Here is an 18,342-nt window from a genome sequence, read left to right as displayed (position 1 = left end):
TCTATAACTTATATGAGACGTCAGCTAGAAATGGAGACGCTGGAAGAAAGAAGAAACAGCCTCCGTCTTATCCTGATTTTCAAGGTGGTTGAGCGTCTGGTACCGGCTCTACCAGCCGACAATTTTGTCATACTAGCACGATCAAAACGAACTATGAATGCCAAAACAAACTGTGAAACTGACAATATCATCGAACGTCAAGTTATCAATAACACCAGAGGACTCATAGCAACAAATCACAGTACAAACATTCATGTTCTTGTGGAAACAACTATCCACTGGAACCAACTACCAGATAAAGTTGTGCATGCAGGTTCAGTAGAGGCATTTAAGATTGTTCTACAAGAACACCGCCCATAACAACGGCGCACTTCTCCACCGTGTATAAAAGCCTAAACAGGATTATACACGTACCACTACAGATACAGAATCTGTATATATTGACATACCTGCATGGAGTACCATCAGAAAAGCAACAGTTATCATAAACTTCCACATCATTGTTGTAACGACTTCTCTACTCTCTCTGATACATGTACACAGTCAGAATTGTATTGGTGAAAGGTTCAATATAAATAGTCTGATATACAATGTTAGAATAATGACTCGGGGCTTACTGTGCTGTATTAAATCAAAATATATTGAATATTAAATATGTTTCAGAGTCTGGAGGGACAGGGGGGTCTTAATTTCACCATACTATAATTGTTATGTCATTTTTAACCGTTTTTATTTTACTTTTTCTTTATTCTCTATTCTTTACATTGCAGCACCTTTAATTTTCTATTACCATTTTTTTTACATATTGTTCTGTGTCCTTTACTTTTCATTTTATTGCCTTTTTTAAGATTTAAACAACCCGTTATTCTCTTATTTTGCTTACTATTCCCTATTAGGAAAAGGAGGGGCAAAAGATACCATAGGGACATTCAAATTCACAGAAAGATAATACAAGAGGCTCTCAAGAGCCGGAATCGCTCACCTGGTAAACAATGCCTTATTGAACATATTAAACCATGCCAGGCAGACATGTACAGCTAACAATTCTTCAATATTACAAATATCAGGGGCATTATACCTGAAAAACCACTTACCAAATTCAGCTGAAAATTTCAGGACAGGTAGACCTTGATCTGATAAATACTTTAACTTCTTGTCTTATTTGCTCTAAATGCTGGAGTTTTTGAGATATAAACCAAAAACTGCATTTTACCCTGTGTTCTATTTTTAGCCATGACGGCCATGTTTTTAGACGAAATAGAAAATAAAACACACTCTTTTTTTTATACACCCTACTGAACAATCGGTTGAAGTTTGGTTGAATTTGGTTGAGTAGTTTTAGAGGAGAAGATTTTTTAAAGTTAGAAAACATGATGAACAAATTGTGAAAAAATTGTCATTAAAGGACAATAACCCCTTAAGGGGTCAATTGACAATTTTGGTCATATAAAATTTATTTGTAGATCTTACTTTGCTGATCATTTTTGCTGTTACAGTTTATCTTTATCTATAATAATATTCATGATAATGACCAAAAACTGCAAAATTTCCTTAAAATTACCAATTAAGTGGCAGCAACCCAACAATAGGTTGTTTGATTCATCTGAAAATTTCAGGGCTGATAAATCTTGACCTAATGAACCTTTTTACTCATGTCAGATTTGCTCTAAATGCTTTCGTTTTTGAGATATAAGCCAAAAACTGCATTTGGCCCCTATGTTCTATTTTAAGTAACGGCGGCCATGTTTTTTTACGGATCAAAAATCAAAGCGCAAACTTTGTGCAGGATAATCTAAGGAACAATCATGCTAAGTTTCATCCAAATCCATTCAATAGTTTCAGAGGAGAAGATTTTTTAAAGTTAGCAAATATGATGAACAAATTGTGAAAAATTGTCATAAAAGGACAATAACCCCTTAAGGGGTCAATTGACAATTTTGGTCATATAAAACTTATTTGTAGATCTCACTTTGCTGATCATTTTTGCTGTTTACAGTTTATCTTTATCTATAATAAATTTCAAGATAATGACCAAAAACTGCAAAATTTCCTTAAAATTACCAATTAAGTGGCAGCAACCCAACAATGGGTTGTTTGATTCATCTGAAAATTTCAGGGCTGATAGATATTGACCTAATGATCATTTTTAGCCCCTGTCAGATATGCTCTAAATGCTTTCGTTTTTGAGATATAAGCCAAAAACTGCATTTGACCCCTATGTTCTATTGTAAGTAACGGCGGTCATGTTTTTTGACGGATCAAAAATCGAAGTGCAACCTTTGTGCAGGATAATCTAAGGAACAATCATGCGAAGTTTCATCCAAATCCATTCAGTAGTTTCAGAGGAGAAGATGTTTGAAAAATTGTTGACGACGACGACGACGACGACGACGGACGCCAAGTGATGAGAAAAGCTCACATGGCCTTTTAGGCCAGGTGAGCTAAAAATGACAACACCATGGCCAAAAGAGAAAGAGACAAACACTGGGGGGTATCTCAGGTGCTCCGGAAGGGTTAGCAGATCCTGCTCCACATCTGTAACCCGTCGTAAACCTCATGCAGACCCTCATGTTTAAAAGTTGTCATTATAAAATTATAGTTAAACGGCAAAATAAACCAGGGGACAGCTTGCTCAATAAATTATTCGCTAGCTAGGGCCTCCTGGTAAAACAATATGATTACAGTATAGTAGTAGTGGTAATGTTCATAACAACTTTTTCATATAGTTTATATTTTCATAACAAATTTTTCATATAGTTTATATTTTCATTACACATTTTTCATATAGTTTATATTTTCATAACAACCTTTTCATATAGTTTATATTTTCATTATATTTTTCTTAGAATTGAAATTATTGGAATCAATAGTACATAATTATTAAGTAATAAAATTAATTGAAAAAACGAAATAAGGTTGTGTTTTTTTTAAAAGAAAAGAATCACTGTATCGACAATATTTCAAGTCCGTGAAGATTTCGTGATTGCAAATGAGACTCTATCAGTAACATAGATGAATTACAAAATTAATTAAAGTGGAGACAAAGATTTCTGAAATGATTTCTGTCTGTGCTCTCACAAAATTGTTTAACCCACCACATTCTTTATGTGGACGTTCTAAGCCAGGAGCCTGTTTGTGGCTGGTTCGAATTCACTTTTCTCATATTTGGTTTTCGTAAATTGTTTTCTCATGAATTAGGTTGTTAGTTTTCTCGTTTGAATTGTCTTAAAGTTTTCATGTTTTGGCATTAAAATTTTTAAAACCAACTTTAATAAAAATTAACAGTTTTTCTTCTTGTTGAAAGTGTTCTATAAATGCTTATCTCCACGTTATTTGAACTCTGGTGGATACTTGTCCCATTGGCAATCATATAACATCTTCTTATTTTTATTTGCGTCCCTTATATATGTGGCAATTACTGGAATTGGTCAGACAGTTTAACATGTAGTGACGATTTTTTTAAATATGAAACTTCACGTGTGACGGCGGTTACTGACTGGGTCTGACATTTCACTTACACGTGTGTTAGCGGCTGCTAAAGATGGCCTGGAACTTAATATTGACCTATGACAGGGTTCGATGTTACTGATTAATAGAGTCAAACATTTTACCTTGACAAGAGGCTGTGGTTACCGAATAGAGTTGTCTCTAAAAGTCTTTCAATTTCACATGTGACAGGAATTACTAGACTAGATCTAGCACTTTCACTTTCACGTGTGACGGTGTTATCTTACTAGATCAGACATCTCACCTATAATGTGGTGGGGTGAACTTGGTCTGTTACTTTCACTTTCACGTGTGACGGTGTTATCTTACTAGATCAGACATCTCACCTATAATGTGGTGGGGTGAACTTGGTCTGTTACTTTCACTTTCACGTGTGACGGTGTTATCTTACTAGATCAGACATCTCACCTATAATGTGGTGGGGTGAACCTGGTCTGTTACTTTCACTTTCACGTGTGACGGTGTTATCTTACTAGATCAGACATCTCACCTATAATGTGGTGGGGTGAACCTGGTCTGTTACTTTCACTTTCACGTGTGACGGTGTTATCTTACTAGATCAGACATCTCACCTATAATGTGGTGGGGTGAACTTGGTCTGTTACTTTCACTTTCACGTGTGACGGTGTTATCTTACTAGATCAGACATCTCACCTATAATGTGGTGGGTTGAACCTGGTCTGTTACTTTCACTTTCACGTGTGACGGTGTTATCTTACTAGATCAGACATCTCACCTATAATGTGGTGGGGTGAACTTGGTCTGTTACTTTCACTTTCACGTGTGACGGTGTTATCTTACTAGATCAGACATCTCACCTATAATGTGGTGGGGTGAACCTGGTCTGTTACTTTCACTTTCACGTGTGACGGTGTTATCTTACTAGATCAGACATCTCACCTATAATGTGGTGGGGTGAACCTGGTCTGTTACTTTCACTTTCACGTGTGACGGTGTTATCTTACTAGATCAGACATCTCACCTATAATGTGGTGGGTTGAACCTGGTCTGTTACTTTCACTTTCACGTGTGACGGTGTTATCTTACTAGATCAGACATCTCACCTATAATGTGGTGGGTTGAACCTGGTCTGTTACTTTCACTTTCACGTGTGACGGTGTTATCTTACTAGATCAGACATCTCACCTATAATGTGGTGGGTTGAACTTGGTCTGTTACTTTTATTTTCACATGTGGCAAAGTTGGCTTGTGAGAGTAGACCGTCTTTTATCAAGCTAATCAGGGAAACAAAATGGGTACACCAAGTAAAAGACATTTTCCAGATAATAGGCAAATTAAAAAAAAAATGTAAAATTTGTCATTAAAGGGCAGTAACTCCTATAATAAGTCGTATGACAGTATTGCTGTGTACGGATCATTCGTAGCGCTCAACATACTAAACATGTTTTGCTCCATCAGATCCCTCCGCTTATAACGGTTTTCAAAATGATAGACACGACTTGTATGTTGTCCTATGTTCTATTTTAAAGCCTGTTAGCAATCGTGTAGAATGGTAATCGGACACATTTCTAAACTTGATACCCAATGATAATCATGGCCAAGTTTTGTTAAATATAGCCAAATTGTTTCAAAGGAGAATAATTTTGTAAAGGTGAATGACGACGGACGACAAACGCCAAAAAATGAGAAAATCTAAATGCCAAATTTAAGCCAGGGGAGATAATAAAAGTTATAGCAGAGCAATGTTTGATTTTCTAGGCAGTGTACTGATCTTCTTCTTTTGTCGCCTTTAATCCTCTATTCTTTAAATCTTAACACTCAATTACTTTTCTATATTATTTTTACTTTTCTTTTTTATCCTGTAAACCACCTTAAACCCTCAAATTATATGTAGGTCTTGTGTACTGCTTTTTCTGAAATTGCAACAATTAATACCGCTTGTGTGTTCATTTTTAGACAGTATATCTAACTGTCAATATATATGTTTCAATTTCCTGTGTTCATCCAGAATATATCCCAATAATACATGCACGCAAATATTTCTGTAGTTTTATTTGCATTCATTAATTTTCATGGCATACATATTGTCATGAATATAAAAGTTTGTTTCTATCATTAAATACGACATATATGTTAAATGCCATTGCAAAAAAAAACATTCTCTGAAAATAAATAAACAAATAGTCTGGAATACGACAATGAGCTGAGACAGCAACCCCACGTCACAACTAAACAACAATATTTAGGACCACAACTTAAACGGTAGTTAGATCGTTCATAACAATCAACGCCGACCAAAAAGCCAAAATGAGTATCCCCCAAAATATTCTACTATTAATTCTTATGACAAGGACTTTTAACAGGCTATAAACTTTATGATTTAACCTTATATAATGAGCCTGAAATAAACATACACATTTAACGTTTAAAGTCTTAAATTAAATGCATTACAGTCCAGTGTTTAACAACGTTAAAATTACCATTATGCAAAAAAGCAATAAGAAGTAACACATTGCACCATGTCTATGAGCAAGTTTGGTAGGATATTCTAATGGATTAATATCTATAAATAAATCAGCCTCATTATCATTCTATAGGTTCCGAAGTATAAGTTGTATACGGAGTAGCTGATGGGACAATTCTATATTTAGGTTTGGGATATAATCTATTAACAATATCCTCCACATTCTTTGTCCGTGAAAGTCCACTCACTAACGGTAACTGTGCTCGTATTTTCACTTCGTCTATTTGCACGGGAGTTTTCGGACATTTTCGTTCATCGCCACATCTCCGTTTGTCGACAGAAGAATATGTTGGCGTGCGTACACGTCTCACGAGTTCATTTACATCGTCATGTTTTAGAATTCGACTATCATTCCCATATTCATAATCGAATGCATCGGGAGGCGAATTTTCTGTTTTGTTTTCATGTTCATAACAAAGATGACAGTCGTTTATTTTTTTGGCGCGAGAAGCGGTTGTTGGACGCTGCACCCTTCGAAGTATCTTCTCTTCGGCTTCACTCGGAGTTTTTGATCGACAAATTCGTCCCTCCTTTAATTCTTGTTCCTCCTCTTTCTTTGCAGTTATCTGAGCGTTGTACATACTCTCAGTGGGTTTAAGTAGTCTTCGGAGCATTCGGATCATATCACGTTCTGACAGGCGTTTCGAGTCGTATCGTTTAGTATTTGAAGGCGTCGGTGTTCGTGTACACGATGAAGGAGGACGTCGTCTGTTTCCGTTTTCGATTAAATACTGGTAGTTCGACACTTGCTTGGATTCTTCAGACCATATTTTGCGTTCATAAGTGGATCTGATGAGTCTGTTAGTGATGTCATGTTCCTCTTGCCTTGAAGCAATTTTTCGGTATCCATAGGTAACTGGCGGTGGTGGCATCACCTCACGTTTGTAATACATCCCACTCATGGTTAAACTGAAAGCAAAAAGAGATGCAGATAATTTTATTAACCAACATGTGACATGTCACTGCATGTGGCCTTTCCGGAGGCAGATTAATTACAATGAAACACCTAATGGGATTTAATATCATCAAACGAAAGAAGTCTGAAGGCTTATATATATCAGACAAAATTGCACATTTTCATTTGCACTACTTTCCTGTGGTCATCGGTAAGTTTACTTTAATACCAAGGTCAGGCAAGCTTTTATGAAAGGTAGTACTTGTATGTAAATGTTTCTGTACTATTGTACAAACGGAAATATGTGGTCATTATAAACGTCAATTAATGTAACGAAGCATGTTTTATTTCGTTTTTCAAAGAGATGTTCCCTTATAACGGCAATAAACGACTTCATGATGTCACTATGTTTTTATGTTCTTTAAATGAAAGCTAATATTATGAAATCAAATGTAAGATTATAATATATTATTGTTTTTAATGCTTAAGTCCAGTATTTAAAGTAATATATAAATATTGATCAAAAGATTGTCCGTAAGACGTCGTGGTGTTAGTTTTATAATTAAACATTGAAACCTGTCGGCCCGTCGTCATTAAAGGGTAAAACTTTTAATTAAAGCCAAACAAGAGTTGATCTCATTCTGTACCGGTACGGACAAAGATCAATAATCACACTGTCTAACACTGATATAATGTTGTCTGTGTTTTAGCTATATCTTTATTGTTTTAAGATCAATGAGTTTAATGTAGCAGTCATGATTAAAGTGTATGTACTTGCATTTTAAACTTCTGTCCCTAGGTAATGTCTATTATGTGACGTCATTTAGTTTTGTAGTTCAGCTCGTATTAGTGAAAGTAAAAGAAATAGAAAATCAAAAAGGTAGACTATATGGTATTGGATCCGCTGTATTTTCAGATGTTATATATAAGTGTTCTGATACGTTTCCTTCAGTTTTAGTTTGTAACCCGGATTTGTTTTTTCTCTATCGATTTATGAAATTTGAACAGCGGTTTACTACTGTTACCTTTATTTCTGAACCTTAGGTGTCAGTTTTAATTTCTTTTGTTTTTCTCTTGCTGTCTCATTTTATCACATATCGTCACTTATCCATTGCCTCTGTGTTAACACACCTTTGAAGTTTGCTTTGTTCCCCGTATTCAAATTCATATCAATTTTATAATTTTAAATTAAAAACCGTTGAATAAATTGTCGATTGTTTGATTCTAAATTAGAATTTTTATGTGAAGAACTATCGCCATTATTTATTTTTTCCAATATAATTATCGATTTGAAATGGTTCAGCTTTAATTTCGTTATAGTTACCCATTTAAACAATTGAGTGGGTTACTTCATAAGACATTGATTGCCCTTATATTATCAGATATCAATACCACATTAGGTCAAACTAACTACATTGTTTGGATAGGTATCTATAACAAATAGAGAGTGAAGGACATTGTATAGATCTGTCTCACTATCAAGTAATTAAAAGCTTTTAATTAGACTACATGTACATACAAGCAGACTGTATATTTTGATAATACACTTCGCTGTTCTTCAAATAAAACAAGTAGTTATTGAATTTTTGGAAAAGCCATTTTGTTAAAGATTTATTTACAAATATAAAATTTATATGTGTAAATAAATCTTTAACAAAATAAAAACATATACAAAAAAAATGGATTAATCTTTTAAATGGTGTTCCCGTCCTGTCTAGGGGGTATAGAGCCTAACGTTAACTTTTAAAGGTATTTGTCTATTGTAATTTATCGTTTTTTTGACGAGCAGACAAATAAGCTTCGTTTACTGTTGGGCTTCTGTCTTCGGGGAATAACGATCACCTTTTTTCATGCCTAAACGTTATAAATTGTCGCTTGAAAGTCTTATTTATGTCGCTTCTAAACTTTTTAAAGACGTGTGGAATACTGTTTAGCTTCTAGTTGGTTTTTTTTTCTCGATTTTAATGTCGTTGGGTTGCTGACCTGTTCCATTGACATTACAATGTACAATCGTGTACGGTAATTTGTGTTGTAACTTTTTACAATGACATTGACATTACAATCGTGTACGGTAATGTGTGTTGTAACTTTTTACAATGACATTGACATTACAATCGTGTACGGTAATGTGTGTTGTAACTTTTTACAATTCCATTGACATTACAATCGTGTACGGTAATGTGTGTTGTTACTGTTTACAATTCCATTGACATTACAATCGTGTACGGTAATGTGTGTTGTTACTGTTTACAATTCCATTGACATTACAATCGTGTACGGTAATGTGTGTTGTTACTGTTTACAATTCCATTGACATTACAATCGTGTACGGTAATGTGTGTTGTAACTTTTTACAATGACATTGACATTAAAATCGTGTACGGTAATTTGTGTTGTAACTTTTTACAATGACATTGACATTACAATCGTGTACGTTAATTTGTGTTGTAACTTTTTACAATGAAATAATGTATAATACAGCCTCGACATTTTATGTTCCTACGTAACCATAAGAACAGTGAATGTTTATTTTGTCATACAGTGTTTATGGTGATTTTATTACTAGTTTTATTCTCGAGATCAATATAGAAATGGGAAATTGCAAATAAAAACGCACCCAAGAAATCAACAGTCCTTGTTTAATAGATACAATTTACTTTAGAATGTGTATCCAGTTCATGTTCGAATGAATTTAGAAACGTTGACAGCATTGTGCAATATTAAAATAAAAATATGTGGTACGACAACTCTCTACAAGAGACATCATTGACATAGAATTTAATAACTATAAGTAACCATACGGCCTTCAACAATGAGGAAAACCCATACTGGATAAAAAACACAACGGTAAAAAAATGTAAAACTATTCAAACGAGAAAATTAATGACTCATTAATATCGTGACTGCAATATGTTCTAACGGTTACAAATTAAGCAAACGACAGGGGAAAAATAACGATAAGAACCCTAAGAAAAAGAAATGTTCGAGGGTGGTCACATACTTTTAAATTTTAAATAAATCGGTAGATCATTAATTTAGTAATGACATACATGACGCGTTACAGACTTACTACAAAGAGAGTAGACACCTTGTTGAGATCGATCTTACAGAGACTTACTACAAAGAGAGTAGAGACCTTGTTGAGATCGATCTTACAGAGGATCTTATAGAGGGTGAGAACACGACCGCATTTAAAATATGTTAAATCTTTTTGTCGCTGTTGTAAAGATTAATGTTTAAATCTTATATTAAGAAAAATTACACACCTGGGGGTAGACTAAAGGTAATGAAATGAAATAGTGCATTTAAAATGTCATTTTCCTACAATTTACGTGTACATGTATGTATTTAACACTGTAATAAATCCGTTTTATATGCAATATTTTGCAGATGCGTTAACGTTGGTATGTATTTAATATTCATTTAATTGTAAAGTAAACATTTGTTTGATCTAATGCTATACAATTATAACAAGTAAGAAACATTTCTGGAAACATTAAGAATACGAATAATGTAAAATGAATAGTTCCTTCATTTTTTCATTTTTTTTTCATTGCTTATGCAAATATAAAGAGATGTAATATGATTGCCAAAGAGACAACTGTCCACCAAAGTTCAAATAATGTTGACGTAAGCAGTTATAGGCAACCGTACCTTTAACAATGAGACAAACCAATAACGTTTATATAGTCGGCTTTATAAGACACCACAATTATGATTTTTTACGTTATTTCTGTTTCGTTTTTATTCAATTAGTAGACTCGTAAAGTATTGAATCTGTTTAATTATTGCATGCTCATATAAATATCGTATAATATTGTAATTTATTGTTATTCGGGATGGACTTCATAATATATATGTAAAAAAAAAGAAGAAGATGTGGTATGATTGCCACTGAGACAACTGTCCACAAGAGACCAAAATGACACAGATATTAATAACTATATATAGGTCACCGTACGGCCTTTAACAATGAACAAAGCCCATACCGCATAGTCAGCTATAAAAGGCCTCGATAAGACAATGTAAAACAATTGAAACGAGAAAACTAACGGCATTGTTTATAAGTATGTCTTACTTGTGTCAATAGATATAGGAAGATGTGGTGTGAGTGCCAATGAGACAACTCTCCATCCAAATAACAATTTAAAAATTAAACCATTATAGGTTAAAGTACGGCCTTCAACACGGAGCCTTGGCTCACACCGAACAACAAGCTATAAAGGGCCCCAAAATTACTAGTGTAAAACCATTCAAACGGGAAAACCAACGGTCTAATCTATATAAACAAAACGAGAAACGAGAAACACGTATATATTACATAAACAAACGACAACTACTGTACATCAGATTCCTGACTTAGGACAGGTGCAAACATTTGCAGCGGGATTAAACGTTTTAATGGGCCCAAACCTTCTCCCTTTTTCTGAAACAATAGCATAACATCACAACATATAAAAAACAGTATCCATTTTACTTTGTGTAAATAAAATATGTTAAATCTGAATAAGACACCGAGGTGAAAAATATGCAATAATCAAAACGAGACGCTCACGGCTTAGTTTGTAACAAAAAAAATCAGTTGCGAGAAACAAATATAACGAACGACAACCACATAATTACAGAATCCCGACATGTTACAGGCACATAAAGAATGTAACGGGGTAAAAAATGTCCCGCTCTCCAGTTACTGACAGTTAGTTCAAAGTACATTTCAAATAATAAAAACATGTATCATATATTACTCTATATTCTGATGTTTAGAATTGTCTAACGGCACACTGAGGGGGAAGGAGGTTGTATTCTGATGTTTAGAATTGTATGACGGCACACTGAGGGGGGAAGGAGGTTGTATTCTGATGTTTAGAATTGTCTAACGGCACACAGAGGGGGGAAGGAGGTTGTATTCTGATGTTTAGAATTGTCTAACGGCACACTGAGGGGGGAAGGAGGTTGTATTCTGATGTTTAGAATTGTCTAACGACACACTGAGGGGGGAAGGAGGTTGTATTCTGATGTTTAGAATTGTCTAACGGCACACTGAGGGGGGAAGGAGGTTGTATTCTGATGTTTAGAATTGTCTGACGGCACACTGAGGGGGGAAGGAGGTTATATTCTGATGTTTAGAATTGTCTAACGGCACACAGAGGGGGGAAGGAGGTTGTATTCCGATGTTTAGAATTGTCTAACGGCACACTTAGGGGGGAAGAAGGTTGTATTCTGATGTTTAGAATTGTCTGACGACACACTGAGGGGGAAGGAGGTTGTATTCTGATGTTTAGAATTGTCTAACGACACACTGAGGGGGGAAGGAGGTTGTATTCTGATGTTTAGAATTGTCTGACGACACACTGAGGGGGAAGGAGGTTGTATTCTGATGTTTAGAATTGTCTAACGACACACTGAGGGGGGAAGAAGGTTGTATTCTGATGTTTAGAATTGTCTGACGACACACTGAGGGGGGAAGGAGGTTGTATTCTGATGTTTAGAATTGTCTGACGACACACTGAGGGGGGGGGGGAAGGAGGTTGTATTCTGATGTTTAGAATTGTCTGACGGCACACTGAGGGAGAAGGAGGTTGTATTCTGATGTTTAGAATTGTCTGACAACACACTGAGGGGGGAAGGAGGTTGTTTTCTGATGTTTAGAATTGTCTGACGGCACACTGAGGGGGGAAGGAGGTTGTATTCTGATGTTTAGAATTGTCTGACGGCACACTGAGGGGGGAAGGAGGTTGTATTCTGATGTTTAGAATTGTCTGACGGTACACTGAGGGGGGAAGGAGGTTGTATTATGATGTTTAGAATTGTCTGACGACACACTGAGGGGGAAGGAGGTTGTATTATGATGTTTAGAATTGTCTGACGACACACTGAGGGGGAAGGAGGTTGTTTTCTGATGTTTAGAATTGTCTGACGGCACACTGAGGGGGGAAGGAGGTTGTATTCTGATGTTTAGAATTGTCTGACGGCACACTGAGGGGGGAAGGAGGTTGTATTATGATGTTTAGAATTGTCTGACGGCACACTGAGGGGGGTAGGAGGTTGTATTATGATGTTTAGAATTGTCTGACGACACACTGAGGGGGAAAGGAGGTTGTACTCTGATGTTTAGAATTGTCTGCATGACGGCACACTGAGGGGGGAAGGAGGTTGTTATGTATGCTCAACAAATCCATGGCATTTGTTGATTGTGGTCATTTGTATCTGGCAGAAAAATCAGAAGCACTGGACACGATTTTTGAAGATACAGCTTATAATCGTAGACTCCTTATCCTCTCACCTTAAAATCTTAAATTAATAAATGCAATCCATTCTTCAATGCATCATGTAAATGTAGCGGAATTTGATGAGACTGTTATTAAAGTGAGAGGGTTAGCGCTATAGAACCAGGTTTAATCCACCATTTTCTACATTTGAAAATGCCTGTACCAAGTCAGGAATATGACAGTTCTTGTCCATTCGTTTTTGATGCGTTTAGTTTTTTGATTTTGCCATGTGATTATGGACTTTCCAAATTGATTTTCCTCTGAGTTCAGTATTTTTGTGATTTTACTTTTTTTTATCCGTAAATGTAAGATGAAGCAATTGAAATTACTTAATTTAGTAGAAGATTTTTCTGAAAGTTTGAAGAAAGTTGTCACTGAGCTACTTCAGTTGATATCTGAGAATTATGACCTATAAATATCACGGTATCAACCCGTTCAAACTGTAAATGTGCTATAAAAAGTTAGGTCTACGCACAGAAAAGAGGACAAATACTTAGCGATTAGTGAGTTCTTAGATGGAAGTTTAAGATTAAAAAGAACATTATTATTAAACAAATCACCACAATAAACGCTTTCCATTGCAGATCAAATTATTTTTAGTGTATATATTAAACCTGTTCCGAGGAGGAGTTGACTTTAAAGTGTACGTTAGGAGGGGGACTTAACTTGTTTAGATAGACAATGACTAAAACACATATCTTTAAATTAGTTTAATACTTAAATATATATAGATAGTTAGATAGTTTCCTTCTTCGGTTTCATTTTTGTATTACGAATACTTTAGTATTTCAATAATTTTTCAAGAGAGGTGGGGAGGTAAAACATAATTTGATTTTATCACTTTTAAACTACCCCGGCCTCCCCTTCCCCTTCCCTAAAGTCTCCGTTATAAAGAAAGGTTTCCCCAAAATTCGTAAAATGATATTATTTTTAAGACTTACCTGTTTTCCACCTATTTCACCTGTTCTGAGTTATCCTTTAATGACACTTTATCAGAACATCAATCGAATCAATAAGATTGTGTCACGATTTTAGGTTTGACAATAATTTCCCATCTCAAAATTCCTCTGACGTTAAAATGATCTTAAGATTTAAAATCTAGCAGCCGAAATCACGTGATCTAATCCGTTGAAAGCTGTACTAATACCGTTCAATTTCATATTAAATACTAACTTTTTAAATCAGTTAAAATTTGTTTTGCTAAGCATGTTGCTACTAGCGATCTCATTACGTGTGTCAGAAGGGAAGACTTATAAAGTGTATATTTAAATCTAATTTTTACTTTCCGTGTATTCAATATTTAAAGTCCTAAATCCATTGAAGCAGTGAATTGTTTGTTCATGGGAGATTGATTTTAAAGTGCCCGTATTGATTGGGTTAATTGAATGACCAAAAGAGTTTCAAGATCGTCTCAGTGTTAATGTAATTAAAGTATTTGTAATATATAGTTAAAGTTTTGTCATTTTTTTATAATTAAGAAAGTTGATCTTATTTTGGTACAAAGAGACTTTTAAAAATAAATGGAAAATTAAGGACATTAAAAATTGTCATGATTGAAGATTCAAAATGTTATTTTTTTAAGAATTATGGTTCGGGATTTTAAATTAGAGTTACGTATACGATTAATTGGCAAATGGTTCATTTCACCTTCAATAAAACTGATATGGGACCTAAACTAAATGGAATAGCACGTCCTAACAGAGGCGGATTTTTGGGGCGGCTCAGGAGGCCCTGGTCCACCTTTTTGGAAAAAAAATTGGTTGCCTATATAGGGAATCACTGAAGCGAGACTGGAGCAGGCCCCCTCTTAGACAGTCAATGGACCCCCACTTAGGAAAATTTCTGGATCCGCCACTGCCTAATGCTACGTTCTTCCACTTCACGAATTCAAAAAATAAAAAGGACATATAAATCTATAGAATAGAAAGTTTTTTCAGTTTTTTCTTTTATATATGTCTTCAAACTGTATGTTTATGTTGTGTCGGTCAGTTCTAATTTTGATTAAGAGGGGAAGCCGCAATGACCGACAAGAACTAGCGACATTCCTATCAATCGTAAATTAAGATTGCGGGGATCGAACTCACCAAAAGACATTAAACAATAGATTAGGGTAATGAACAATATAATGGCAATTTGCCTTACAGATGAAAAATACTTTTATTATCCTAAAATAATGAAATTGTACAAATCCAATTTACAATTATTATATCTAACGGAACAAATCAATTGAGAATTTCCAATACTTTCATTTTTCTAATGTATGCATACAGTTTATAATGTGTTCAATAAATATACCTTTTCCGCAAATCATCACCAAATATAATACTGAAAGGAAACGTTTACCACAATTAAAGAAATATATTGATGTGCTCCATACAGTTAATATTTACTTATAACCTGGTATTTACATAAAGTTTTATAAATACAATAAATCATCATATTACACTGAATTGGCGTGTTTTCACAAATACAAAATACTATTCTATAAATCACATTGAAGTGCAGTGTAAAGTCTATGTTAAATTACAATCCTTTTAAAAGTCCTGTGATAATAGTGGGTTACATATTGTTTAAAAAGTGCAAAATGTAAACGTTATTTATGTATGTGCCTGTCCCAAGTCAGGAGCCTGTTATTCAGTGGTTGTCGTTTGTTTAATATGTGTTACATATTTGTTTTTCGTTCATTTTTTTTTTATTTTAATGAGTCCGTTATTTTTTTCTTTTGAATTGTTTTACATTGTCTTATCGGGTCCTTTTACAGCCGACTATGTGGTATGAGCTTTGCTCATTGTTGAAAGCCGTACGGTGACCTATAGTTGTTTTAAAATGTCTGTGTCATTTTGGTCTTTTGTGGACAGTTGTCTCATTGACAATCATACCACATCTTCTTTTTTTTTATATTGAATACTAGTAAAGGAAAATGTGGGGTATACATGATGGTTTGAATGAGGTTTATTCATTTGAGTATTTCTTTAATTTGGATAGTTGTTTTTCTCTTTTCTTCAATGACCTAGGAATGATGAGTCGACTGCTGCACCCCTATTTTGACAGTTTTACCTATTATGTCCTTTTTGTTCGTTTATCGTTGTAAATATAAAGGAGTTCGATGCGACAGTTATACAAGTGAGAGGTTTAACGCTACAAAACAAGGCTCAACTTAATATTTTCTACATATGAAAATGCCTGTACCAAGTCAGGAATATGACAGTTGTCCATTTGTTTGATGTGATTTCCTTTTTGAATTTTCATCGGGGTTCAGTATTTTTGTGATTTTACTTTTATATATCTTTTGTCATTATTCTCAATTCTTTATATTTTAGAACCCAATTATTCTCTTATCATTTCTATTTTGAATTATTTATGTCTACTCTATATATCCCTTTTTTATTCTGCAAATGAGAAAACTATCGGTCTATTTTTTCTCAAGCAATGTCATCCATTTTTTAAAAGAAAGAGGTTTCTTGGTCATATTATAACTGCCAATTTATTTATAAGTTAACTTTTTGTGGATTTCAAATGCGATGTTTCCGTGATTTTTTTTCTCCGGATAATTCGTCTGGATATATTTATTATGACTTCTTTTGCCCTCGAATGAGTATGACAATCACAAGCATTGTAAAAACATTCATTTCTACAACGAAGAAATAAAATTCTAAGTAGAAGAATTCGTATTTTGTCTCAAGTGGTTTTTTGTTAAGATAAATTTTAGACAAGCGTGTCATCTTAAAGATTAAACTGTGCACTTGATTATCACTTTACAGATATCAGAATACACGTTTAGACCATTTATATGAGGGCCTTGGTGAGAGATCTTCATTTCTGTTTCTCTAATTTAAGGTTATATTTCTTTATTCTTGGTATTTTTTTCTATTTTCTTTCTCTATTTTTAAAAGGAGGCTCGCGGGTATAAGATTTTCCGAAAAAAAAAAAAAAAAATTTCATAGCAAATTTTATTTACTAACTTAAGTAGTTTTTTCTTTATCATATGATCCAAAAATCATTCCAAAAAATCAATTCGTGTTGGCCCCAGGTGACTTTTAAAATGTTGATATCACTGAACAAGCTCCAAATTATCTCCCTTTGGTGCAAAAATGCCATTTTTTGGCATTAAAATTGAAATATCTTTTTTAACTCATTGGTGACCTATATTTTTTATTGTTGGTTTCGAATAGCTGTACATTAACTTAATAATTGTAAAATTTAAGCGATTTCTGTAATTTAGTTCTTTTTTTTATTTCGATATTACCGATATTTCTCCTATTAATTCAACAGAAAAAAAGGACATTAACTAAAATGTATGCTTCTTTCGAAGGCAGATTGTGAGCGTAAATGAACGGTGACCCCATTTTTTTTATTTTATTTTTCTATTGAAAATAAGATACAGTTCGTTTATAGAAAAATATAGAGAAATCCTATATTTAATTTTAAAAAATGATTTAGACCCGCGAGCCCCCTTAAGCGCCACATTATTCTGTCATTTATTATTTTTGTATGTTGGCGTTTATTTTTGTAGTAGTTCAGTGTTTCTGTTGTTCCTGTTTTTCTCCCTCTTTTCTGTTGTTTCCCTCTGTTTTGGTTTTTGACTTGGATTAAATCGATTAGTGACTATTAAACAGCGGAATACTACTATGATCCTACTATTACCTATCTTTCTTTTTCATATTTTTGTTTATTGTTTATTTTTAATTCCACCATTCTCTATATGATCCTATATGTAAATCCCTATCAGGGCGGTATACTACTATTACATTTCTTTGTCTTACTTATTTTTGTTTATTCTTTATTTCTAATCCCATCATTCAAGTTAATCTCTATCAAATCCACAAACATTTTGTAATACAAATTATGTAAATCTCTATCAGATCCTCAATATTGTGTAATACACATTATGTTTACACTTATTTTAGTAACAGAAGTATAACAACAACTAAATAAGCTGAGAAAACATTAAGTTATCTCAACCTTGATAATTTGTTTAATATCAATGTCATTATCTTAATTTGTTCAATTTTCGGAATGACCTAACAAGGACTCATGCATATATTGTCATTGACAGACTTCTTAAGATGAATTTATTTGTTTAGACGTGAATGCGTACATGTTCATCCCACCCAGCCTAACAGACACCCACACTTTTTCAGGAGTGTTAGTGTCGGTCGAAAGAAGACATTGAGTAACCATATTTC

At 34.1% G+C, this 18,342-nt stretch overlaps 1 protein-coding gene across 2 annotated transcripts; it reads right to left on the bottom strand.

Annotated features, from left to right (window-relative positions):
• Positions 1-5,503: 5,503 nt before the first annotated feature.
• LOC134694711 (uncharacterized) lies at positions 5,504-18,051 on the bottom strand. Of its 2 annotated transcripts, none has more exons than XM_063555754.1 (2): positions 17,920-18,051; positions 5,504-6,901 (listed from the first exon to the last, which is right to left on the bottom strand). In XM_063555754.1, the coding sequence occupies exon 2, from the start codon at positions 6,892-6,894 to the stop codon at positions 6,055-6,057; it is 840 nt and encodes a 279-aa protein (XP_063411824.1). In that variant the 5' UTR covers positions 6,895-6,901; positions 17,920-18,051; the 3' UTR covers positions 5,504-6,054. The 2 variants fall into 2 exon arrangements, with proteins under 2 accessions (XP_063411824.1, XP_063411823.1); XM_063555753.1 differs by lacking the exon at positions 17,920-18,051 and adding an exon at positions 14,098-14,435.
• Positions 18,052-18,342: the final 291 nt, after the last annotated feature.

This window comes from Mytilus trossulus, chromosome 13 (assembly GCF_036588685.1).
Source record: "Mytilus trossulus isolate FHL-02 chromosome 13, PNRI_Mtr1.1.1.hap1, whole genome shotgun sequence".
NCBI classification, from domain to species: Eukaryota; Metazoa; Mollusca; class Bivalvia; order Mytilida; family Mytilidae; genus Mytilus; species Mytilus trossulus.
The sequence above is the reverse complement of the archived record's forward strand: the minus strand, read 5'-3'. Positions and strand labels throughout refer to the sequence as shown.

Excerpts from the sequence above, each read along its gene's own strand:
- LOC134694711 (XM_063555754.1), bottom strand. The coding sequence starts at position 6,894 with ATGAGTGGGATGTATTACAAACGTGAGGTGATGCCACCACCGCCAGTT.